Consider the following 25,336-nt stretch of genomic DNA (forward strand, 5'->3'; position numbering starts at 1 on the left):
CATCAGACCTGACCTCCAACACTTCACAGACCACTGGTGTAGGCAAATAAAAGATTTCTACCCTTACTAAATTGTATTTCTCAGAGGACATGATAGTCAGTTGATGCTAAGGAAAAACTGACTCTTTTTCATCCCAAAGATGCTGGATTTCAAACAGTGTATTACATTGGAGACCCTCTGGACTGCCTGGGACACCTCACGTGGGTCAGGCACACACAGTCCTGAGCTCTGCGCCTGGGGTCATCCTCCATCCCTGAGTGGTCTGCATTGATTTTCCTCCTGTACATGCCACAAAGATTCCCCTTAAAGATCATTGTCTCCATGGTAACTGAATTGCATTGGATAAAAACAAACCAAAGCCCATCAGCTTGCAGAGCGCAACAATGAAATTCGAGGGAGAAACATGGGAAGCCCTTAGGGTTTCAGAGGTGCATCATACAGACAGGTGATCCTGCCTCCTTTGGCACCCTGTTCTTTGACATTAGGCCTCCTTTGTCCTGTTCTTTGTGTTGCTCCAGGGTCTGCTGCATCTCCCATGGAAGACAAATACATCCTCTTCCCTACACTCTGCATTCATGAATAGCTGTAGTAGGTCCATGCACTTCCTGTGCCCAATTTGGTTTTAGTGAAGCCCAAAAATCTGGGGAAAGCAAGCCCTTTCTCCAAGAGCATTGATCTCCAGTTATTTGGGCAGTATGTTTGAGTTATTTTCTGTTTGGCCCAACTCTGCTCTCCTTCTGGCTTTTCTGGGTTCTTCATTTTCACCAGCAACTCCGGAAAGGTTGCCTAATTTTAGTTTTAAATCAGAATCAGTTTTTGAACAGAGAAAAATGATTCAAGAAAGTTCTCTGTGGTGATCCCCATGCAAAATTAACTGCCTTGCACTTTCCCATTTATTGCCTTGTGCAATTCCCATTATTGCGCTTTCCCATTTATTCCCAGTCTCCTGAGTCCAAACCTCCTCTTTCACTTTGCCTTCCTGACAAGAAACTTCTTACTCTTCCAGCACAAGTGAATTCTAACCAGGCATTCACCTTGTTATCACTGTGTCACCAGACATTTATCATCTGGAACCTCTGTCCTGAGAGAGAAGAAAAGACCTCAAAAATCATGAACCACAGACAGTGAGACATGATATGTTCTTCTCTATTTTTGGACATGCTGCACAGAGATCTAAAGATCTGACCCAAAGATTCTGCTTTGCTTTGAGACTAACCTATTTACATATATATATATATATATATATATATATATATACACAAAATGATTCTATGATTCTGTGTGTCTGTGTGTATACCTTTACTTTTTTTCCTGCAAAAATAGGACAGAGGTTTGACTTCAGAGGTGGAGAGGAAGACATTGAAAGCTGCAGTTAGGAGTGCAATGAACCAAAGCCCTGACCTCTTCTGATACAATCGCTTTAAAAACCAGCACCAGTTGTACTTTTGGAAGGACATCACTAGACAAGTATTTTCCCTCTAGTCCCTGGCAAAAAGTCAACATTTGCATTTAAATAGTGCTTTTGGTATGAAATAGAGGCATGTTGCAGAATAGCTGCACAGAGATAAAGATTGCTTTAAGGATGGTGGATGGGAAGGGGGGGAAGCCTAAGCGAAAGCCCATCCCCCTGTGTGCTCTCAGTAGAGGAGATGTTATTTATGCATTCCAGAGTTTGCCCACTGAGATATTATCTAGTGCTCTCAAGAGCCTCTGCTTGCTGGAGATGGAATTATAAGAATTAAAAATTACAAGTGTAGAACAAGGCCAGTCTAAAATGAAATATTACCCATTGGATCTAAATAATTCATGGGCAAAATAACCCCCAGGGTTCCCCATTGATCCATCTCACTCCATAGATGCAGAGGAACAAGCAGTTGAAAGGATGTTTGAGAGCCCTGGGGAGTGCTGAGTGGAGTGGTCTCTGTGTTTTTGTGGGCCTGAAGATGGTTTCCAGGCTCCTGTGGTTCATGTAGGCAGCCAAGGCTCTGTAGTTTGTGGTTCCTTGCCGGGGACAAGGTTGTTGTTGGAGAGGCAGAAGGCAAAGGTGGCAGGTGAAAATGTGAGAACCTTAAGCAGAGGGAGGTCTCCTGCAGGAGATGGGCAGGAATTCAGACCAGAATGGGATGAGAGCAATGAGATGTTTTGATAAGTGTTGTTTTCTCTGATTATGAATGCTGGTTAGGCTGGCTAGGGAAGAAGAGATCATCAGTTGGCCAAAAGATAAGGAAGGAAGGAAGGAAGAAGGAAGGAAGGAAGGAAGGAAGGAAGGAAGGAAGGAAGGAAGGAAGGAAGGAAGGAAGGAAGGAAGGAAGGAAGGAAGGACGGACGGACGGACATATGTGTTTCTCCTGTTCTTTTGAGTAGAGCACACTAGTAGCCTACTTGTATCTGCAGAGACTTCCCATCAGGCCTAGCAAGACCATCTTTGGGAAATATTTATCCTTTGGCATGATCAGCTCCATTCCCACATACAATGATTGGCTTTTTGGACAGCTTTATGCTGTCTACCATGTACAAGATCACATCTCAGTGGGGAGGAGTTCATGTGTCTCTCTCCGTCCTGGCAAAGTGTATGGGAAAGGCTTACAATGCTCAAACAAGCAGACTTTGGGACCATAAGGGAAAAGACAAGATGGAGTTCACAATGCAGCAGCCAAAATTTGCTTCATGAGAGAAGTGAAACTATAACTTCTCTTCTGAAACTATGCCTGAAACTATAACTTGTCTCCTGTAGCAAGTCCATGCCCCAGAGAAAATGGTCCCAAGAGACTGGAATGAGGAAATTCTACCTGGGAAGATTTGCTTCTGTGCAAATGGATCAGGCATCTCATCCTTTCTCATCCAATGAAACAGTTTTCTAGAAGCCACAGCATAAATTTTCAGACAAGAGAAGGTCAGTAAATTTAGAAGGAAGGGAAAAGTCACAAGAAATTCTTTTTAAGATGTTTAAAGCCTTAAGATGTTTAAAGAGAATGGAAAGAAAAAGGGAAAATAATAGAAATATGAGGAGGAAAAGGAGACATGGAATAAGACAGGGTTGGAAAGTAGAAGACAGGGCTTGTACTACTGGGATTATTAATCCTCATAGGAGACATAAAAAGCTAAACAAGGAAAATGCCACACAGAGATCACACATTGTTTTTAAGGACAGGCCCCTAGACATGATCCCTGCTGTCTGAGCTGCAACTCAGCTCCCAATCAATCTCTCCTCCTTGAAATGTCACTAACCTGCACTTAAGAGCAATAAGACTTTCCAGACTAATTGAAATGCTAAGCCAGAGTCAGAAGACATTTGCTTCAAGTGGTGTTTTAATTGTCTGTTCCCTAGGCTGGTAACAGAATATTTTACTCCTTGCATTATTCAAGGAGACACAAGCGCCCAACCTTTCCCTTTAGGTTAGTGGCTCTCCTGTCTTGAGTTTATGTTCTATTCTTTATTTGGCCTCTGCTCACGCATTATCTGCATGTATCCTCATATGCCTGATCAGCCAGGGATCAGAAAACCTCAACCATCCCATTGGCTTAGACACAGCATTTCGATTCAACATATTAGGCAGAACCAGAGGCCAGCAGGGAGCAGAATTTAGACCCCAATGCTTCTGCAGCTCAGAATAATCTTTTCTGTTAGGTATAAAGATCTTGCTATGCATGAGAAGCTGCTTCCCCTTAAAGCTTCCCATGTGCCTTTTGCTGAAACCAGAAGCTTTCAGTCTGGCAAAGACAGAAGGGAGACCCAAGATGTCTGTGACCTTCTCTTTTAAGAGCTAGGTGAGACCTATCCCTCATATCCCCATGGAATACTGTGAGCCTAAAATGAACCAAAGAGAAGTCATCTGTTCCAGCACCTATGGGCCAGAATCAATCAGGAGATGAAGTTTGATTTCTGTCTTACCTGCTTATGTTAACAGGTACCTTACCTGTCTGAAGAAATCAACTTGCTGATGGTGCTTTCCTGGCTGAAGTTTGGGACAAAGGGATCTGATGGGGCTTAGTCAGCACTAAGCTGAATAAAATATACAGAGAGTTGCTTTCAAGCCAGCCTGGTTGCAAGGAAAGGCTACTTGAGTCCACAGATCATGGTCATGAGGAACTTTTCGTCTCCCAGACTCAGCATCTGCATACTGGGATGAATACTCAGCATCTACATCAACATGTTCCCCTCTGTGATCAGACCCTTGCTATGTTAAGGAACAGAGACAGAGAAGAGATAACTCTTCTAAAGAAGGCATCAGCCTTCTAACAGGACTGACCAGTTATCTTGATTTATTGGCTTACAGTCCTTTACAAGACCCCTATAGACCTCAGAGCTCTTGCTTTCAATCTTCTCTGCAAGGAACATCTGGATTCAACATCCTGAGAGGACACTCTGCCAAATGAACAGCTGGTCATGGTTGTGGGTCACCAAGTAAAACACCTACACAGAGTAACTTCACCCCCTACCTCCAGCAGACAGGCTTGTTTTTTCCTCTCTGGTTGCTACCCAGTCTGTGTTTGCACACTCCATTCATTTTAAACAGTTCTGCTTCTCTATCACTTTCACTGGCTCTTGATTCTCAGATTCTGAGAGCACGACTCTTCAGACCAAATGGTGTTGTCCATATCTAAGATGATCATCTGGCCTCTTTCTACAGGAAAGATCAGAGCATGTCTGGGATGACCCTCATCTCATCTTAGAGCAGAGTGGTGAAATAGATTACACCATTAATACACACTAAAAGAGCTTATTTCACTCCATTAACCATGGAAGGAATTTCTTGCTCAGATGGATGCATCTGTACTGCAGATGTCTAAACCTAGGTGAGATGCTGACCACTATGACAGTATTTGGTGGAGGTTGCCTGCTATCTTGTAGGGGGCTCAGAATAGATAGATCAAGCTGCTTAGCTGCTTCTTCCCTTTAAATCTCGCTGTGCATGGAAAAGTGGCTCTCCTGAGGATAGGAAATTGTATTTTATGTGTAATTGATTCAGAGTTCCTTAGAGCTCCATCCACCCATCAATGCCCAAATGGCTCTGTCCTCCAGGCTGCAGAGGATAGAGGCATAAGTTATACCTGTGACTAATGAGTTTTACACTCAGTCAGCCTAATAAAATGAACTCACAGTCTTTTCTGCTCCCAGTTTTAGGTGTGGCTTCACTGATTTTTTCTCTCCTCTGCACACAGTCCCTCACTTTTGCTGCTTTCCTATTGAGCACCAGCATTTGGATTCCCTCAACTTCAAGTCTTTTCTCAAAATCCTGTTCTAATCTCTTCTCTCTCTCTTCTCCCAGTGCATCATGCATAAAAACATACCACAGGCAGACTTCTTCCACTGAGTAATTGTGTCTTCTCATGCCTCTTGGACAAGTACTTCAGGTGCAAGATGACCCCACTTTGGCCAAGAACCTCCTATTACTGTCTCTGAATTCTCATGTGAGAAATGCAATTTAGGGCTGATCTACCAATTCCCTTTTGCCCTGTTTTTCCAGTGGGGACATAACCTCCCTTCCTGGGAAGAGGGAGGAGCATTGATGCAGGAAAAATGGGCAGCCAGAGGCAACTCTGCCTGGAAAACTTTGGCTGACTTTCCTATAAAGGATACTTCAGATTTTCCCAAAATGATTCTTCATACAAAATGGGACGGGTATAGATATGCCTGTGGGGGATTGTCTGAATGTGCCTTTTCTTATGAGCTGAGGGCTGGATGCTTTAGTTTATGGTTTCATTTCTTTTTTTGTTGGCTGCAAATCAGGGCACGGTTGCTAGAGCGAAGAAATGCCTTTTGAGAAGGTCTATGAAGAGAGAGGTCAAGGGCAAGGTAGAAGCAAGGAGCTGCTAACAGTGATGAATTTAACACACCTAGACAGCATGTTTCAGAGGATGAAGCCCCTTTCTCCTGCCTTTGCCCATGATCCACCTTTGCAGTCATGATTCCTTCTGCTAAACCCCCACCTTGAAGCACGCATGCTCATGCCGTCACTTCTCGCCCCCACACCAGCACACACACCAGCAGGCCCAGCCTCCAAATTTAGACACTTTAATTTATATGTTTAAAGTTAGACTGCTTGAATATTCCCTCTGGAAGTTTCTAGCAGCTTTGATTTTCTAGCAGCCAATAAACGAACCACTGCTCACCCTCGGAATGCTTAAAGCCAGACGTTTTCAGAGGGTGCAAGGAACACTATCATATGAAGACAAGGGCATACAGACACAGATAATGATGCACTGTCAGAATGCACTACCCAGGACACGGTGGGTTTGAACTGCAGATTTCACATCAAGCCCAGAGCTGAGCAACATCCATGGTGTGCAGAGCTGAGGTTTAGAGACAACTTCCATAGATGGGAAGCGCTGGTGCTAACCCTTACATTTGAGTCATAAAAAAAATCTCACTAAAAACTAAAAATATCTCACAGATTTGTTGTGAAGTCTGTAAAGTTCATTGGTACTGTCAGATCTACACAGGGTCTTACTAAATATCTCAGCCAGTAGATGTTGCTCTTGGCTCATACTGACACACTCAAAGAAGATGAACCTGGGCTGAGAGGCTTGAGGACCCCCCCAAATCAAGAAGAGGTGCATTTATCCCTCACCCAGCATTCTCCTTTTGACCATCACAGACTAACTTGGCCAACAACAAAGAAAAAACATGCAAAACAACTCCTCAAAAAAGAGTCATTTGTAATTAATAGATAAAAGTCGTAGTAGTTGTTTCCTTTGTGCTAAGAGAGGTGTTGCTCATGAAGTCAGTATTTCTAGGGAATTTGTTGGACTGTATTTACTGCCTGAACAGGTACAGAGATAAATGGACACTGATGGTGAGAAAGGGAAAAACAGGATACAGAGAAATCTTCTTGTTGCTCCCTAACACCTAATCTCCTATACATTAATTTTCATGCATTTTCTAGAAAAGTGCTGGTAAGGAAACAGCTACATCCTTGAGTTCTAGTCACAGGAATCAGTTCATTTGTGTGGATGCTCAGAGATGCTCCACTGTATTTTCTGCATTTTCTCTCTGGAAAATAGTTAAGGCACATGATCATCAGCATTTAAGCACAGTCAATAATTTGTAAAATAGTCTGAATCTCTGCATATCAGTTAACATACCCATTCTTCTCCTCTTCACTCTGCACACATGCTTTTTCTCCCTCTCTATTACCAATCACTGCATAATGCAAGCTTTTAGCATCAAGTACTGTCTGACTGCTTTGTCTGTAGAGTGTCGGTCCCAGATTAACTCTCATGTTACTCAAGGCCTCTCAACACTGCTGGAATATAAATGGGAAATGTGAATAACGGAAAAATCATTTACAAATGTCTGGGTAAATGCTGAGTCTTCCTGGCATCTTCACAGCATCTGTGCTGATATAATTAGTAGCCTGACTGATAATATTGCTACCCTCTCTTGACGTTGTGCCTTTCTTTTCTCGTGCAGGGCCTCTCCCAGGCCAAGGGGGTTTCATGTCAAATTTGTTTGCAAAATGAACAATTCTAGACAGCGCAAACACTGATCTGTTGGCTGCAGACAACGAGTATTGGTTGTTCATAAACTCTGGATCAGAAAAGTGTCGAAAACACACTTTGGACATACGCTAGAGAAAAGATTTGTTCTTAGCTGTCCTAACAGGAGAAATGAGAAGGAAAGCTCATCTGCAGCAAGTTAATACGGCTACAAAAACCATCTTACGTCATGGCCTTGTGAAAGACAAATGATCGACTCCTCTTTAGTTATGAGGACAAAAGCGTAGGATGAGACCACATATTGACCAGGATTGGTAATACTGGCTTTTTTCACCTTGATGTAATGGCTTGTTAGATACCATATGGTAATCACTATCACATGTACAGAACTGCTGTTGCTAGCATATTTCTCTGTCATGAAATGAAGTAGTAGAAGTAGCTTTTCATCTGTGTAAGTTTAATAGTTTTAATATCTATCTGCCTTCTCTTTAGACTACATGTGGTGGTCCCTGTTGTTCACGGTGTACACTGATAAAATCATTGGCATTGACATTTTTTTACATCAATAAAACTAATTGAAAACTCATTGAAAACTAAACTTCCCAAGGTGGATCTACTGGTACTCCAGATTCAAAAATCCATATATCATCTTTCCCCAAAAAATTTAATTCATTTAAGCATCCAAAAAGATTGAATAAATGGACAGAAGAGCATGAACTAACAACATCCAGGATAGAAAGACTGACTGCTTATCTTCATATGAAGCAGGAAGACCATGAGAGGACCAGAGAATGAAAGACTTTATGGGTAACTGCAAGATTTCTGATGCCAATAACCTGACTTCCTACCACTTCAGTAGGTATCCCAGGGAAGAGAGAGACTGCTTTGTAGCAAATTACATTGTGGGGTGTTCCAGAGGCTCATAAAAGAACTCAGTAGCCTTGTATGGCCTTCAAGGATCTGCGAGGAGGTGAAAATTTGCATTTGTCTTCAAGTCATGCTTGCATGCAGGTTAAAAAATAGCGCTGTAGGTTGGTGCCCCTAACCTGTGAAAACATCCTTTATTGCTGCCAATACTTAACTAGCCACAGACAAGCACAGAGCAACTACTGTGCAGCCCAAAGCTGCATCCAGCAGAAACCTTACAGCTATGCATCTAATCATTTCCATCCTAGGGAGTCTGAACCTCTTCAAAGGTTTTGGCACATTCAGGAGGCAAATCCCTTTCCACTAAGGTGCCGGCAGTTGTAGTTTTTGGAGTAGAAAGTTTCTTGTTCCTGAGCAGAGTATTTTCAGAAATGACTAACCATGCACATGAGAGTGTACTGGGAAAAGGTCCATCCAAACTGGCTCAGTAACAGGGGTTAGGGTTGATATGTTTGAAGTACAGTGCTATACAGAGATCACAGACAATATAATCAGGGACCCAACTATCCTGAAAAAAAGAAAAAAGAAAGGATGGATGGACTGCATTATCACCATCTATTTGGTTCTGTTTTGCTGCATCAGGTGTAGAGGGTCTGGCAAAGCAGGGTGAAATACACATCTGTTCCTCAGATTTATGACCTCTCCAAGTATAGTGGTCCCATCACTGGATGCCATAGATGTAGACAAGGCTCAGTGTTGTTTCCTCCAGCTATTTTGTCAAAGATGGGACTGGATCCTGCCATGTTCAGGCCAGCCCCAGACCTTAGCTCACAAAGTTGCTCTTGACTCCAGTGGAAGTCTCTGGACAACTCAATGCACCACAGCTTTAGTTTTGACCAACCTCTTATCCCATCCATGCGTTTTAAAGATGATTAGTCTGATGTAATTCTAGGGATGCAGTGAGGGGCTTTGATGCTTACTGGAATAGTGCAATTTCTGGTCGCAAGCTTTTCATTTGAACACCGTCTCTTGTATTGCATTGTATTGTATTGCATTAGTTACTTGTAGACACTGTTGGGTATCTCTTCTCAGAAAGGTGGCTTCCTGAGCTGCCTTGGCCTGAAGTCCTCCTTAGTCTTCAACTTTGGCTACCAGACAGAGTCTTCTCCACCCTACCTCCTAATCACTTGGACACTCACCTGTATTTACCTATACTTTTGGTTCACCTGGTGTGTTAACCTTTGCCTACATCGTAATTTAACCATTCTGCCAAACTCCTGCCAACACTGGCACTTCATAAGAAAAAAATACACACACAGAGAAGTCCAGAGCCTGATCCCTCCTCAAAAATAAATAAATAAATAAATAAATAAAATAAAAAAAAAATGGATTCATAGTGTCAAAGCATGATGTCAAAGGTAAAGGCAGTATGTGCCAGGCAAGGTGACTGGGATTAGCATCTTCCCACTGCAGGATGAATATAAGCGATAGCTCCACAAGGGAGAGGACACTGAAGAGAGAAATGCCTGCTGGCCATTTGCTTGTTGGCCAGACTTCCTCAGAGATGCACACGTGCAGAGCACTTGCTTACGTTTTTTTGCTGCCTTCCTTCCCCTTAGATGTAAAACCCTTATTTCTGACATCTCTATGTGAAGAGAGTTTGGCTGCATGCATCCAAACATTGTTATGTATTTGTTTTAATAACTGCTAAGGCAGATGCTTCAGCATTGCACCGGAGCTCATGTTGGTGGCTCTTACTTGGAAGTTGTCAGTAGAGATGTAAGTTACAAATAATGCCTGCAAAGTAGATCTCTTTGGCAAAGCTTCTCTGAGCAGAGGATACCTGGACTCCTGGTTTCTCCTTCTACATGTTTTTTTTCTGTGTTCTCCTGTAAGATGCTTAATGCAAGAAACTGAGAAAAAAATCCCCCATCTGTGCTATAAAATTGGCTTCCCATGAGGCTCCAGGCAAGTCTTTTGGCTTTTCTGACCCACCTTGTGCCCATCCTTGCAGTGGCAATGGTAGCACAGACCAGTTTCAATGGGTTCTTGTGAGCAGAAATATGTCAGAGCTCGTGGAGGACTGAGATATTGCAGTCTGAGGGTCTGTTGAAATCTTTCAGCCAGAAATACTGTTCAGGAGACAAGCTGCAATTGCATGGGGCTTTTCAAAGCTCTGAGTGTTTTAACATGTTACCTCATTCCTAGTTTTATTCTGGATGTTACAAGTGCTTTTATGCAGATGGATAAAAGCAACTCTGGGGAAACTAAGGTATGTCAGACCTGGGCAGATGGAAAATAAAATCAAATTTCACAATTTACCACTTCTTTTTATTCCCTTTTGATCAAATTTTAATAATGAGCAATAGTGCCATGCATATTGGGGAATATTTCGATCAACTTGGGCTACACATTTATGTTCTAATGTGCTCGTGTTTTTATCACCATACAGAGGCAAGTGTTTGTGCCTACGGTAATATGTCCCCTCTGTGCTTTGCAATAACTTGAAGAAGCAAATTGCGTGCAAACTCAGCTCTGATGTGATTTATACAGTATCAGAAAGGTTCAGGGTGGGAAAGCATTTCATCCCTCCCCAGTGGTGCATGGTGGATTTTCCTTTATAAGTCTGTTCTCTGATGTTTTGTCTGCTCTGCTTTGAGCGAAGCTAAATGATGAGGTCTCTACGGCTTTCTTAGGGGAAAACTTTGCCACAGTCTTATTTGATCGTCTGCTACAGACCAAACATTCCCTTTCTCATTTCCCTGCCCACCTCCCCCATTATTTCCACAGTTTCACAAATAATCCTTCTTTATCCCTGGTGTTTCATTTGCAGGGATTCATGCAGTAATCACAGCTTTATGCTGGGGTTTCCTTGAAAGCTAAGCACCGTGACCTCATTTCCATCCTCCTTAAGTGATTTGCAGAGCAGGGGTAGACTCGAGTTGGTCCCAGATATCTCTCTGAGCTGGGCCTTGCTATGTTCCTTTGCAGAGACAGTGAGGACTTGTGCATGTAAAGGAAATCAGTGGCAGCTTTGGCCACTCATTAGCTTTGAAAATCCCACCACTTCTTCTCTGTATCCCCAAATGATCTAAGAATCTTCTGTAACGATGGTTGGAAATACTGGCCTGACCCTGAGCTGTCTGTGCTCTGAGCATAGACATGATGGAGCATGAGCATCCATGGCAGGGGCTCATAGTAATAAAGTTAGGGCAAGAAGTGATAGATCAACTGGAAAAACACCAGAAATTATCCTGATGGTCACATCAAGGGTCTCTTGGTCCAATATCCTCTTAATGATGGTGGCTGACTAGAAAAAATATCAGAACAGGACAGCTGTAAAGTGACAGTTGCCTGCAGCATCCTTCCATCCTTCAGCAATTTGCAGCCCAACGACTTTCTGAGCAAGAGCTGCCGCCTAAAAGCACTTGGTGGGTTTCTCTTTTGTGCATTTCCCCAGCTGTTTTTTTGTACTCATATAAATTTTGGCACCTTTTATATGCTGTGGCAAATCATTGCACATCTCAACAGTGCTCTGTGTGGAAAATTGTCTTTTATTGGTTTTGCACCTGCCTCCTGCTCATTTCATTTGATACCCCTCAATTCCTATATTGGATAAGACAGTGAACAGTTGTTGCCTTTTCCTGGCCACTAATGAACTTATTTCACATCTTTATCATTCACCCTCTACTGCTCCATCTGCTTTCCATGGAGGAGAACCTTAATTTATGCACTTACTCCATGCGGTTACATATTTTTGATCATCTTTCTTGCCTTTTTGAGGGGAATTACAGTTATAATTTTTCACAATCAGCAGCTGTCTGGATTTACACAGCAAAAGCAGCACGATTGTTTGGTCTGAGTGAAATGTGGGCCCTTTGCCTTGAGCTGAGGGGAAAACTGTTGTTAAAGTAAGTGTTTACTGGAGGTGAACATGCACACAGCATGAATAGCTTGATGTTGGCTATACAGATCAATACACTTTCCATAGATCTCACCTGCTATGCTGTTGGTTCACACAGACAGACTCAGATGAGAAAGTGCAATAATTATGCAATATAAATGTATATATATGTATTTATATGTAATTACTTAGGGCCATAAACTCCTTTAGTCTGCGAGGCATTCCCAAGAAATGGTCTTCCCTTGATTGATCTTAAAGGGATTTGTAGCATAGACTGATCCTTCTTCTTTGAAGGACTTATATCAAGCCAGTACAGCATGCTTCATATTCATTGAATATGTTATTGAGACTTCTCTGCCTGTCATGTTCCTTTGATTGTTGCTGGGTCTTCATGTTTAATTTGATTTGCCTTTATCCAAATAACCTAACAGAGCTTATGAAATGCAGCATGGATTCTGGGCAGAAAAGGATATTTATTCCCTAACTTTTCCATTTTACTTCTCATTAGTTAATTAAGTTAGTTTAGTTATTAGTTAAATAAATTAGTTAAACAACATGTTTACACATTGCTCTTTGAAAGCTTTGGGATCTAAGAGAGGAAGGTTGTACAGAAGGGATGTACAGTACAGAAGGGACTTTATTTAGTCCACCTGACAATTCTTGGAGAGTAGTGTAATGTAAAGAATGTGGAGTAGTTCACATTGACTGGTACCAGGCATACAATAAAAACCTCTTTGCACATACAGTGCTGGGTAGTTCCATGAAAACCTTCAAACATAGGAAATACATTGAATACTGATAAAGACTAGAGAGAAGCAAGTGGCTAAGAGGATGATAAGACATGCAGATGTGAACCCATGTTCCCTCATTTCCTGCAGCATTATCATTGCTAATTATGGCTTGTATAGATCCATAGGCTCATGGTGAGCCAAAGGACACCTGATTGAGGTTCCTGTTTTATCTTCATTGTCTCCTACAATGTGTTCCAGGGACATTCAGGAACAAATAGTAAAACAAAATCAACCATGATACAAATATTCCTACCAATGTACTTAAAATAGAAAGAGACTGATACATGCCTTGATCTGCCACTTGAGTTAGTTCATCATTTCACTTTCTAGGATCCTGATTCATCTGACTGCAAGCGACTGAGAAAAACAAGGAAAAGTTTGGGTCTACTTAATAGTGTACCAATGAGTCATGATTAATTTTACTGTGAACTGATACTCTTACTGACCCAAACTAGATATTTGTAAATCTAAAGTACTTTGGAGAAAGAATGAATAATAATGACAATTATTGCAAAGTGAGTTATGAGATAAAGATGTTATAAACTGGCATCTGATCTAGATTTTAGGTTATCTGGGAGTTTAAATTCAAAATTAGAGTAAGTGTGTGCAATTAGCAAGACAGCAAATTATTATATGAGATTTATTTTTATAAGGAATAAGAATGAATCACTGAACAATTCATTTTTGCTGCTATAAGCTCTTCGTCACAGGAGGATTCTTCCCCATGGAAAGGAAACCTTCCTGAAAGACTTTTTTTTCTTGCTTCCACAGAAGAAATAAACTAAATGTGTGGATCTCAAGAGAAAGATCATTGTTTTATGTAAGAGAATGCTGATTTTGTAATGCTCCCTTTTGGCCTTGCTCTTTTTCAACATGGAAGAGAGATGCTCCCTCTAGAACATCTCTTTCTTTTCTCACAGGAAAACAAGTTTAAAAAAGACACTTGGATGATGTAAGACAATCTAACTCTTAATCTCCACTTAGCATCCTTCCTCTCTGTTTTTTTAAGAAATAATGACATTTTTTTTCACGCAGCTGAGAACCACTGATGATTCTGAAGTGATAGGTCCACTATAAATATTTCCAGACATAGCATGCAAAACTGTGGTGGCTTTATGTCATCTCAGCATGTTTTTTCAGACACAAGATGTCCTAGCCTGCTGAGTTTCAGAGAGTGCTGCCAACCCAGCTGAGGTCAGTGGGAGGCTAAATCCAAAACACAAAATTGGAGAAGGGATGCAGTTGTGTCAGCGAAGATCTTTTCGCTGTAGTCTATTGATTATTTTGTGTTGATTCTTTAGGATTTTTTTTTCCTTTTTTTTTTTTTTTCCTTTTTTCTTTGCTGTTGTCATTAGAATCTAATTTAAGGCATTCCTGTTAAATTAAAAGACATGATTGACTGACTGGTGTCTGAGACACATTGCAGCTGTCAGCTGCAAAGATAAACTCCAGATCGGATGCAAATCTTCCCAAAGATCAAGGGCATTTGGACAAGGAGCTTAAGTGGACCATTCTCTCTTAATTTATAGCAGGAAAGATCTGCTCTCCACTTAAGATTCTGAACAAGAAATGCCTAATATAAGTTTGGAAGTTGAGTCTGACCACTTGAAAGTTTCTCCATTTAATCGTGTAGAATTAGAATACATTGGGTCAGCCTAGCGTGAAAAGCAATTTGTTTTAGTATGTGATCATGATAAGAACCGACTGAGGAGGATCAAAAAGCTCTTTAGAAACTGGATTAAAGGCCTCCCTGAATGACAGCCTCCATGGCATTGAGAAAAGTCCCATGAGCTGCAGCTTTGTTTGCTATAGTTGACTTCACAAAACTCACATGAGGGATTAGGACTGCTCTTAAAAATAAAGACAGATCCTGATACATGACTGAGGTGATAACTATTGGTTATGATAGGAATCAGTAGAGCATGAGCTACTCAAAGGGAATAAAGATCAGACAGGTCCGTAGGCTTGCAAGGCTGCAGCTAAGCCAAACTTTGCTATGTTGGAATAGGTGAGGTTTGTAACCTTCACCCTTGAAAAGCAAAATCACAGAGTCACAAAATGTCTGAAGAAAGAGCATTTGCAGGAGACTCATTGTCTCTGGATTAAGGACAGATGACAACTCATCCTTCATCACCCATGCGGGCTCAGTAGTTGGTTGATAGCTGATGAAAGGGGCAAAGGGTCCAATTGACTTCAGGGGAATTCTGGGCCACATTTCACCTTTGTTACTCACTTTCCAACTTCAGGAACCTCTTCCAAGAGCATATTTGAAATGAGCAGTGAGAAGAAGAGCAGTGAAGCAGCCCATAGGCATGTTATTTCCTGGAAGACATGGATCAATAAGGCTCCATCCACCTGGCTGCAGTAGTATGAGCCATGAGGCATGCCACCAGACCCTGCAGTGACAAAATCCCACTCATGTCTCCTCTTTAGCATCCACAGGGAGCTAAAAGCATTTGTGTAGCCTGTTAGCACAACTCAGCTGCTCTACAGCCATGTCAGCTCTTTCATTTGCTGCAGCCAGACATTTCGGTGTAATGGGCAGAAAAGCCAAGTGTTTAACTCATGGCACAGGCCTTTTTTATGGCTTTTTTTTCCGTTCAAAGAGAGGATGGGTATAACTTTATATAATAGGCCTTTAAACAGTTGTTTACAGCACCACTAAAAAAGACAAATCATTTGGAACACTGAATGACTAGACCCAGGCAAAGGAGGGGAAATTTCTAAAGGTTTATTTGAAGGCCAATAAAGAGGATAAATAACATGCGATTTTTCATTCGTCAGGACCATGCGACAGACGGATAATGAAAAAGGACTATGCCATAAAGTGGGGAATTCCTTTGTCTTGGCTGTAAATGCCTGTGTTGATTTAATAAGTATTCTGGTACTTCTACTCGAGCTGCTCTTTAGCACTCATAAATGAGGTGGAAGTTGAGGAATAAGGAGAGAAAGGAAGTCATCTGTCCTCAACCCTATGAAGAAATATCGCTGTAGTTAAGGATTTGAGCTTGTGTGTTGTTTTCTTTATCTTATATTGACAGTTCTTCTACAGCTGGTGATGAACAAGGTATGGAGAAGTCAAAGGTTGGAACTTACACTATCACTCTGTTAGTTTCTGGGGTGATCCTGGCTAACATCTATTAATGAATTAATCTAAGCAGGAACACTAAGCCCAGACTAAATATTCATTTTGTTGTAATATTATCATCATAGATTTACATCATGAAATATACACTTGTTTGAATAACTGTCCTTAAACTGAGGATCTTATGATAGGTTAGATAGCTAGTTTGGAATTTGCTTAACTGGAGTATATAGCATTTCCTTTTAATACACTGGAGCAATTATGCTTTTTACTTTAAGAATAGAATACATAAAAGCATCTCAGACACATCAGTCAAAAACCTAACCATAATTTGTGTATTCTTCTGTATTCCTCAAGTTCACTCTTCATCAACAAAGGAACACGAGAGAGGAAGTAAAGAAAGTCACAGATAAAGACACAAAGACTTCATGAGCTTTTAAATGTATCTGGTTACAGATATCCTATTGATCAGATCAGGCAAGACATCAGGATACCTGTCCTTGTGCCAGTGGCCTTTCTTGTGACTGAAACACAACCCATTTCCCATCAGAAGACAGAAGAGAAAAGACTAAATGTTTCTGCATGCTGTTTAAAAAAAGGATTCACTGGATAAAGTGACTTTAAAGGGAATGACAGTGCTCTTCAAGGTCAAACGTTTATTCTATGCCTTAACAGCTTCATCCATCCCATCACTAGCTGTGATGTTTGCCAACCTGTGTTGCCACTTTGCTCTCTTTTGTTTTCCAGGTTATTCTTATAACCAAGTACCTAAGCACCTTGCATTCAGCAGCATTCCTGATGATGAATATATGTTTATTCTTACTCTCTCTCTGTCTTGTTGACAACAGTATTAACAAGAGTACAGGGTCTTTTTTTTTTTTTTTTTTGCGTGTGTGTGTGGCAAAAGGAAGTCTTCTGAAGTCCATTCAAGTCATGGAAATATGCTCTTAGAGCCCATGGAGTTGTGCAGCAAACCATAAAATGAAATGATTCATGCTAAAAAAGGAGAGATACAAACATCTGATGAGGACAATTCACAAAGAAAGTGTGAAATTGGGGCACCAAGTGAGCCCTTCCCCAAGGGATGTCCAAAGCACAGACGAGCGAGAGGCAGGGTTATCTCAAGCTTCAGTATTGAGGCAGCAATTCAATTTTTGGCTCCTCATGGCCTTTTCTCTGGGGCACTTCATGAGCCCATTCCTATACAAGGATGCCCTGGCAAATGCCTACATTATGACCTTCTGTCTACCTGAGATGCTGAAGATTCACTTTTCTTCACTGCCTCAGGTATGCAGACAGCACAGCTTCCCACGGCTCAGAGGGGAGTTGTGATCTCCATTGCCCCATAAATTGCAGTAAAAGGAAGCTAGGATGATTTATGCCTGATCGTGGCACACTGCTGAATCTCTTGCATATTTCAAGAAATGCATAACCTGAAGCATATCTAAGGGTAGCTTTGGGAAACTGGAAAAGGAGGAGCAGATGAGGCATCAGAGAGCAACCATTTCTGGGACGAGGGACCATTCCTACTCCTTTCCTCAAAATGGGGAAAAGATTGCTTAGAAACTCCTGTTTAGAGGCATGAGTGTTTGATTCAGCAAATTTTGACTTGCTGAATATGGCGAAGAGCTGATCAATGAAGTGTGTGCCAGATTATCCATCACCTGAAGGGGCTAGATATTCCCGTGCTGTGTCTTCTGACACTGGTAGGCACTCTGTTGCAAGGCTTTGGCCCACATTAGGCAAGTTTGATCTTAGCGGTCAATTCTGTCTTTGACTTTTAAGGATGTCCCACAGAGGCCAGTGGTTCCTGGAAGCAGCTGGGAGACATAGTGGTGATGGATTTATATTTGGACTTGATGGTTATGAAGGTCTTTTCCAACCATAATGATTCTATGATTATGATTCTTGGGTTGAGGGGCCAACAAAACATGGAGAGGATCCATTCCCTCCCCTCTGAGGAGGGAATCTCCCTTATACAGCAAGCAGAGCAAGTCTTTGGTGAGTTAGCAATGGGGCAGTGCTTTCACAAAGGCTGAATCCTTAATAGAGAGTGGGAACAATTGAGGAGAAGTCAATGGAAAGGCAATGCTATTCCCTTCTCCTTCCATATGCTGACCCACTGGACTCATCTGTGATGTATGGCTCTATTGCCCTAAAGGCATCCCTGTTTTGGGACGTGACAGTGGATGTATCCCAGGGTCCCATCTCGCAGCACCATGGATGACGAGGCTTTTCTGGATTTTTGCTCAGGTGGCTGGAAACCGTGGTCGGCTTGGGGCGACTGCACCAAGGACTGCGGGGGAGGCTTGCAGACCCGCATGCGCACCTGCAAGCCCCTTCCCAACGAAGGCCTTGCCTGCGTGGGCGTCCTGGAGGAAGGAAGACTGTGCAATAGGAAAGCGTGCAATAGTAAGTGGACGCATGTTCCCTTGCACGCGTGTGAGCAGTTCGACCTCAAAGCTGATGAAAAAGGGGCAACCTGGGGAGTGTGCAATGCTGGTTGTGCATGGCCTGTCCTTGCCTGTCTTGTGGTCATACATACACACAGACACCCATACACGTGTTTCAACACACATGCATGCGTATGTGTTTTACCCTGCAGAAGAGGGTAAATTTACAGCAATGCCTACATCAATTATTCAAATTCTGCTGCAAAAACTTATCATTGATGGCAAAATATATTCCCTTAAAGGCATTTATTTAACTGTCGGCCTCTCAAGCCTCTCCATGATAAATAAAGCATGCAACTAGGAGAGATGCTAATCTTGCTGCGTGAGTCTCTTTCCAGCTTATTTCACCTTCCCAGTCAAGTTCAATGTTGCTTCCGTTTCCTTTACAAAACTGCAGCCTGCCCTAGTATGTGGAGCCATGTCTGGCTTTAGACACCCCTGGACATAATGCAGGGCCTCAGAGAGGCAAAGTCTTTGGCAGAGACATTGCTCTCTTCCTGAAATGCAGCCTCTTTCCAGGTCCTCTTCTCCAGAGGGCAGGGGACAGATTGTCAACGCCAGTCAGCAGGGAGACATAAATGCGTCAGGCTTATGACCTGCAGCACTTCCAATCTCAACACTTTTTATTTTTTTTTCATGGTAGCCAAGTAGAGTGGAGGATGGAGAAAAACAACAGCAGAAGAATCCCAGCCCAGTAAACGCAGGCGAATGGCTGATGATAATTATGCTCTTCTTTTTACTTCAAATTTGCATTGAAGGATGTTTGAATAATTCCTCCAACTAGGCAAATAACTACAGAAAATTCAACTGTCTTCAGAGGCAGGGAAGTGTGTCCTGATAAAGGGGAAGTTCAAATAGAAGGACATAAATGAATTCCTCTAATAAGGGCTAAAATTATTTCATACATTTTTTTTACTACTTCCATAAATTTAAATCTTGTTACAATTAGACTTTTTTTAAATTACACTTTCTAGTATATTGAATTTCATTTTCTTGACTCATAGTTGCTAATTTCCTACTGAAGTTCGCCCACACTAGGGAAATTTAACTTGGTATCTCCCACACTTGCTGAAAACTTCGGAATCTCAACACAGCTATGGCTTGGAGCCATGAGTGTACAAGTGCATGCATGCGTGGGCAGGGACCTGGAAGTCTCTTGATCTGAAAGGCTGTAATAGGTCATGAAAGCACCTGGATGAAGCTTATTCCTAGAGGAAGGTCCATGTTGGACTTCATGGACTTCATAGAAGTCTATGGTTGTGAAGGTGGAGATGGCATCGGTGGCAAGTAGAGGGGGCTGTGCAGCTCTTCTTGAGACTTGGGAGGATATGGAACAACAGCCAACAAACCTCCCTAGAGTTCTCAATCCTCTCCCATGCTGGATAAATGAGGTGGGGAGAGACAGCAAACTCCAGACTTTCTTCCCAACACATTTGATCATTTCCATAGTTCTCCATGGGACCTGCTTCAATTCCTTCACATCCTTCTTGAACTGAGGAGCACCAGACTGGACATGGTTTTCCAGGCACATCCTCACCAGCACCAGGCAAGGGATACAATGCCTTCTCTTGATCTGCTGGCTATGCTCTTCTCAACATGTCCTGGTATTCAGCTTGCTTGGTTTGCCAAGAGTAAGAGTGCTTTCCTGGGCTGTATTCAGCCTGGCATCTCCTTCATCACCCTGGTCCTCTTCAGTGGGTCTGCCACCCAGATCTTACCGAAGATCTTGCACATCTTCATGCTGGTTCTTGTGAGGTTTCTACTGCAAGAATGGGTGAGGAAGGGCCATGTTTAGCTAGGGAGACTGGAAATCTGGGCTTTGCTTCCAGCTCTGCTCATTGTATGAAGCAGAGCAGTGAGGGGCCAATTGTTATTTACTGGAGTTTTCTGGAGTGTGACACCAAGACAAGCTGGTCCTAGCTACAGAATAGTCTGGCTGTGTCACGAGGCTGTGATTTGATAAATGTTTTCACTTGTACTCCTGCCTTCCTTCCATTACACGTACAAGTATTGCTCTAAATTAAAGCAGGATTAGTCTGGCTGAGCTTATTGCAGGAGAAAGAATCTTGACCTGATTGGACAACCCTTATTTGGAAAGAGAGAACACATCCATGAAGTGAGGCAACAGAAATTGACTTATCCTTTTAAAATACATAAAAATAAGTTAATTCTGATTGATTATCCTAACTTTTAGACAATCCCCTGAGATCTACAGTGATGCTTTAAAGCTGGCAATCTAGAAAGGATTTGAGGGAAGATGTAAGCAGTCATTTGCCCACTGCACAGCTTGAGGTCTGAGTTGCTGACTGAGAAAGATAGCTTAGGATAAGACAGAAACCACCACTATCGCCTTTAAAATAAGCGCAAAGCCATGTCTTAACTTCCCCTTGATATCTTCTGCCTCACTGCTTCACACTGATGACCAATTAGTCGGAGTGTTTCAGATCTGAGAAAGAGAAGAAAACTGGAATGAAGATACATCCCAAACTGGAAATGGAACTCTTTTTTTTCTGGGAAAAATAGTCCTGCTTGTGCAAAGGAGTTGTTTTTCATAGCATCCATTTGGCTCAAGAGAGCTATCTGTAGGACAGCATTCAGTGTTTGCTATAACTCTTATTATTCCTTGCTAGAGGCAGAGAATCCAGTGATATCTTTCTCTCCAGTACAGACAGGGGAGATTTCCTCCATCTGTTGCATTTGGCCAGAAACTGATGTTTTGTATAGAAAATAAAATAAAATAAAAACGCCGGCCCAAGAAGCATGATGGAAAGTGCTTGCAGAGCAACTATCTGGGCTCATCCCCTTTGGATCAAAGGGATCACCACTGTGCTCCAGGGGCCCTGATCAGCTGTGCATTGCTAAAAGCTGCAATTTCTGACAAACTGGCACATGGAGAGCCCCGAAGGGGAAAAAAATGGATGGGCAAAACAACAGGACAGCATCCAAATCAGGATAGCAATGTCATGGGTCTGACCCCAATGCTGAGATTCAAAAGTGCTGGAGAAATGCAGGAACAATCAGAGATGTAGGCGGCCCTGCACTGATTCCTGGGGAATGAAATCAGCAGAGGAGCCAGCTGAAATCCTGCCATTCCATCTGGCAAAGGCAACGCAAAACCATCCCTGACATTTATGAATATGCGGATCAGGCAAATACACCTCCCCTCATCTGGGAGATGGATGGCCACATCCTGCCCTTTGGTGCTAAAGCATTGTGGTCTCGTTGAGCCTGCTGGTTTTCCAGCATGGGAAGTGAGATCAGGATGTGATCCTTCAGCTGAATAAACATCAGTAGTGTGAGGAAGCGCACGTTCCACACGACATTCAAAAAGGCTGTGTCTCAGTGCTGTTTTCTGCTGCCCCTGAACTGCATTAAAAATAGCCCTTTTGCTGCAACCACAAACAGAGCTGAAATATCCTGGGTGTGCGTGTGTCTGTGTATGAGAGCATCTTCGTTCCCTGCAGGCAAGGCTAGAAACCATCGCAAGCTGGAACAGCATCTTGTCCTATATGTAACTGCTGCTGCTCGGAGTGACTTAATCATGTTCCCCCTTCTGCTGCTGCTCCGAGTAGATCCTGTCTGTGGGTTCTGGGTCTCACAATGACATTTTCACAACTCTCCAGTGTTCAAAATAAGAGTCTTTGGGCCATGTCCTTAGCTGGCACAAATGCTATGCATCCAGTGGTTTGCAGGGTAACTCTTTTATGCTAGTGGTAAAGAACATCTTAAATATATGTTTGTTAGCAGGCAATTCTGCCCTTCAGTTTTATGCAATGAGTAGTTGTTAGGTGCCTGAGAAGCTCCATAGCTTACAGCTTCTCCTGTGGTTTTACTACACTTGAGATATATATACATATTTTTAAGTTGTTTCTTTGCACTCCATCCCTTCTTCCCTCCTTGAATATTTTTCAAAGCCTGGCTCATACTGCTCTTTTGTTTGTTCTTCCTGTTTGATGGATGAATATAGAGGGAAAAGAGTGTGGCTTTGGGGGACGTGCTTGAACATTACAGACTAAGCTCAAAACACCGCAAAATCTTTGCATTAGATGTTTTTCCTTTGGCTGTGTTGGAAAGACTATCTATCTGATGAGTATGCTCTCATCAGAAGTATTGGTCACCAGCTTCCTTTTCCCTTTCAGCTTCACATGATTATCCTTCCCTGCTTGCCTTCGCTGGTTTTGGTTTTTGTTTTTCTAAAACCTCAATTACTTGCCTTCTGCTTGTGATTGACACTTCTCTGGGTACCCTCCAGCAGCATTATTTCTCTAGTTCTCCAACTAGCTTCTCCAAAGTGTCTGGTATATCCCCCATGTGCCACTCCAGCTCATTTCAATGGCTGGATTGCAAGTCACATCTGGGACTTCCTTTGATGCTGGTGTTGCTCCTCCCTGTTGACCCCACAGCAGAAAGCAAGGGGCCGAAATTCCCTGCTTTGTTCATCATGCAGCATCCAACTGGTGCATAAACCCACCACAGAGCTTTGTTTATACTCATTTCATCCCGTGTATAAACAATGCAGCTTCTCGCAGCTTCATTCTGTTGGGGCTGATTTTCACATATTTATTCTTATTAACTATTCAAATTAAATCTGTGCCAGGCTCCATGCTAAATGGAGCCTGACATGTCTCTCTGAAACACCTTTTCCAAGGGCTGGAAATCTTGTTTACTGCAACTAGGCAAGTCTAGCATGATCTCGGAGCTCATCCCTGATGGAGAAGGCTCAGGGTGAGCTGCTAGCCCTGATCACCTTTAATTAGGACAAGTAGTAACAGCATGGGGCTGTCACATGTGCCAGGGAGCAAGGGGAATTGTGCAGCACACCCAAGAGCAGAATGAGTCATTAAAACACATGTTCCCTTGAGAGTAAAAGTCTTTGGGGAGCCAATGTGGGAGCTAAACCACCTTGGTAATATCTCCTTCTTCAGACCAGGAAAACATCTTTACGTGCTTCCAAAAGAAGATGGATTTGTGGGAAACTGACTGCATTGAACTTTGTTTGTACTTTGATCCTTTGTTTTTTTCAATCTTCCCTCCTTCCTTCTGTCCTGCCTCTCTGTCCATCAATCTGCCCATTGATGCTCATCAGCTGCTGCTGCTGAATTCAGTCCCAAGGCTTCCTATCACCTTCTCTGCCCTAAGCATCCAACAAATCCATGCAACTGCCACATTTGCACTTTTCTACCCAATTTGCTTCTCCTCCCAGATAATACGAACCACTGGGGACCCTTTGGGATTTGCAATTGCCTGTTTGTTGTTGTTGTTTTTTTTCAGGGATTTGACCCTTTTAACAAAAGGACTCAAATCAAAGTAGATCGAAATATGCGGTGTTAGGTGGAAGGGATGGATCAGGGTTTGAGATGTGTCTGGTACCTTAGAGAGCATGGATCTAATTTAAATCATCCCCTAAGTGAACTCTGTACACAAAATATTGGAAAAACGCTAGAAGACACTTACACAGAAATGTCCCATGGCTTTGCAGGTATTAAAAACTTAAGATCTGCCTGTTTCTATTTTAGGAAAGAACCTGGAAAATTAATAAATAAACAAATAGCTAGCACAGATGTAGGCAGGTGAATGTCCATCTCATTTCTGAGAAGAGTCTGTGCTGGGAAGGTTTGGAGTCATCAGCATCATCTAGGCCCTGCTTTGAGGACAACATAATGGGGCATAATGGGGAATTTTCTTCACAGTTTCACAACTTAGATGGGCCTCTCCCATGAAGCAATCTGCTGAATGTAAAGTTTGGCTCCTGGCGGGGACTCTCTGAATCATTCCTCTCCCTCCCCTGCTTTCCCTTTTGGGATGGCAATAAAGACTCCTGCCACCACACTGGAGCTTCATTAACCTTTATTAATTTTCCCACGGTTCCAAGATCAAATTTGTCACCATTTCATCTCTTTAAAGTGTGTACTTCTTGAAAAGATGTCGTGCTGTTTTGTCTCCTTGCGTGAAAAGAAAAAAAAAAGAAAGAAAAAAAAAGAAAAAAAAAGATAAAGATAAAAAGATTCTCTGTCTGGTACCTGCTGTTTGGAAACAAACAGGTTGCCAGATCATAGACAGCTAGAGCTCAGATCTGTTTACTGTTCTGCTACATGACTCTGATGGATTCATCTGTGCTCTGCTGACGTACACAGCAGCCCTCGTGAGTGGGATTCAGTTGCTGTTTCTTGGGTGCTTATATCTTTACTACTGGTTTGGAAGGAACAGGGATGCCTGCCATCCATTGGGAACTGAATTCGGATGAAGGCTCTCACTGCACAGTGGTCCCAACATCACGGTCTTCATCAGAAGAGCTTCATTGATTGTTAGACATCAAACATGAGCTTTACTTGTTCACCTGCACTGCAAAGATGCTCAGTCTTAGCTCTGTTGGTCCAAAAGTATCTTGCTGACAGCAAGGCACCTTCACTCCTCTTTGCTGGTGGTAGCTTAGGGTCTGAGAAGGAGACAAGCTTTTCAGTCACCCCTTTTTTTTTCTGATCTTCCCTCATATGCCTGCTTCACTCAGCATTTTCTGGGTGCTCTACAGAGCATTGCTAAGGAGATAACGCTTTGCAAGACAGAGTTTCACATATGCCAAAAAAAAAAAAAAAAGAAAAAAGAAAACAAGAAAAGCAAACAAACAAACAAAAAACCAGACTATCAGTGCCAGTCTTCTCCATAGATCTCATAACACTGTCAAGGATGGTGGGATTCACTGTCAGCCTACCTAAAAAGGATACCCTCCACAAGTCCCTAAGGCTATCCAGTCCCTCTGGAGGCTCTTCCTGGAAAAAAAAAAAAAAAAAAAAAAAAA

At 42.3% G+C, this 25,336-nt stretch overlaps 1 protein-coding gene across 1 annotated transcript in view; it reads left to right on the forward strand.

The window, feature by feature from the left end:
- ADGRB1 (adhesion G protein-coupled receptor B1) overlaps nucleotides 1-25,336 on the forward strand; it is a 256,076-nt gene that overhangs the window by 92,908 nt on the left and 137,832 nt on the right. The window contains exon 3 of the mRNA XM_026047133.1: nucleotides 18,341-18,499. Within this exon, the coding sequence (XP_025902918.1) occupies nucleotides 18,341-18,499 (159 nt within the window). The remainder of the gene's footprint in view (nucleotides 1-18,340; nucleotides 18,500-25,336) is intronic.

This window comes from Nothoprocta perdicaria, unplaced genomic scaffold, assembly GCF_003342845.1.
Source record: "Nothoprocta perdicaria isolate Ctin4 unplaced genomic scaffold, notPer1 scaffold_48, whole genome shotgun sequence".
NCBI lineage: Eukaryota > Metazoa > Chordata > Aves > Tinamiformes > Tinamidae > Nothoprocta > Nothoprocta perdicaria.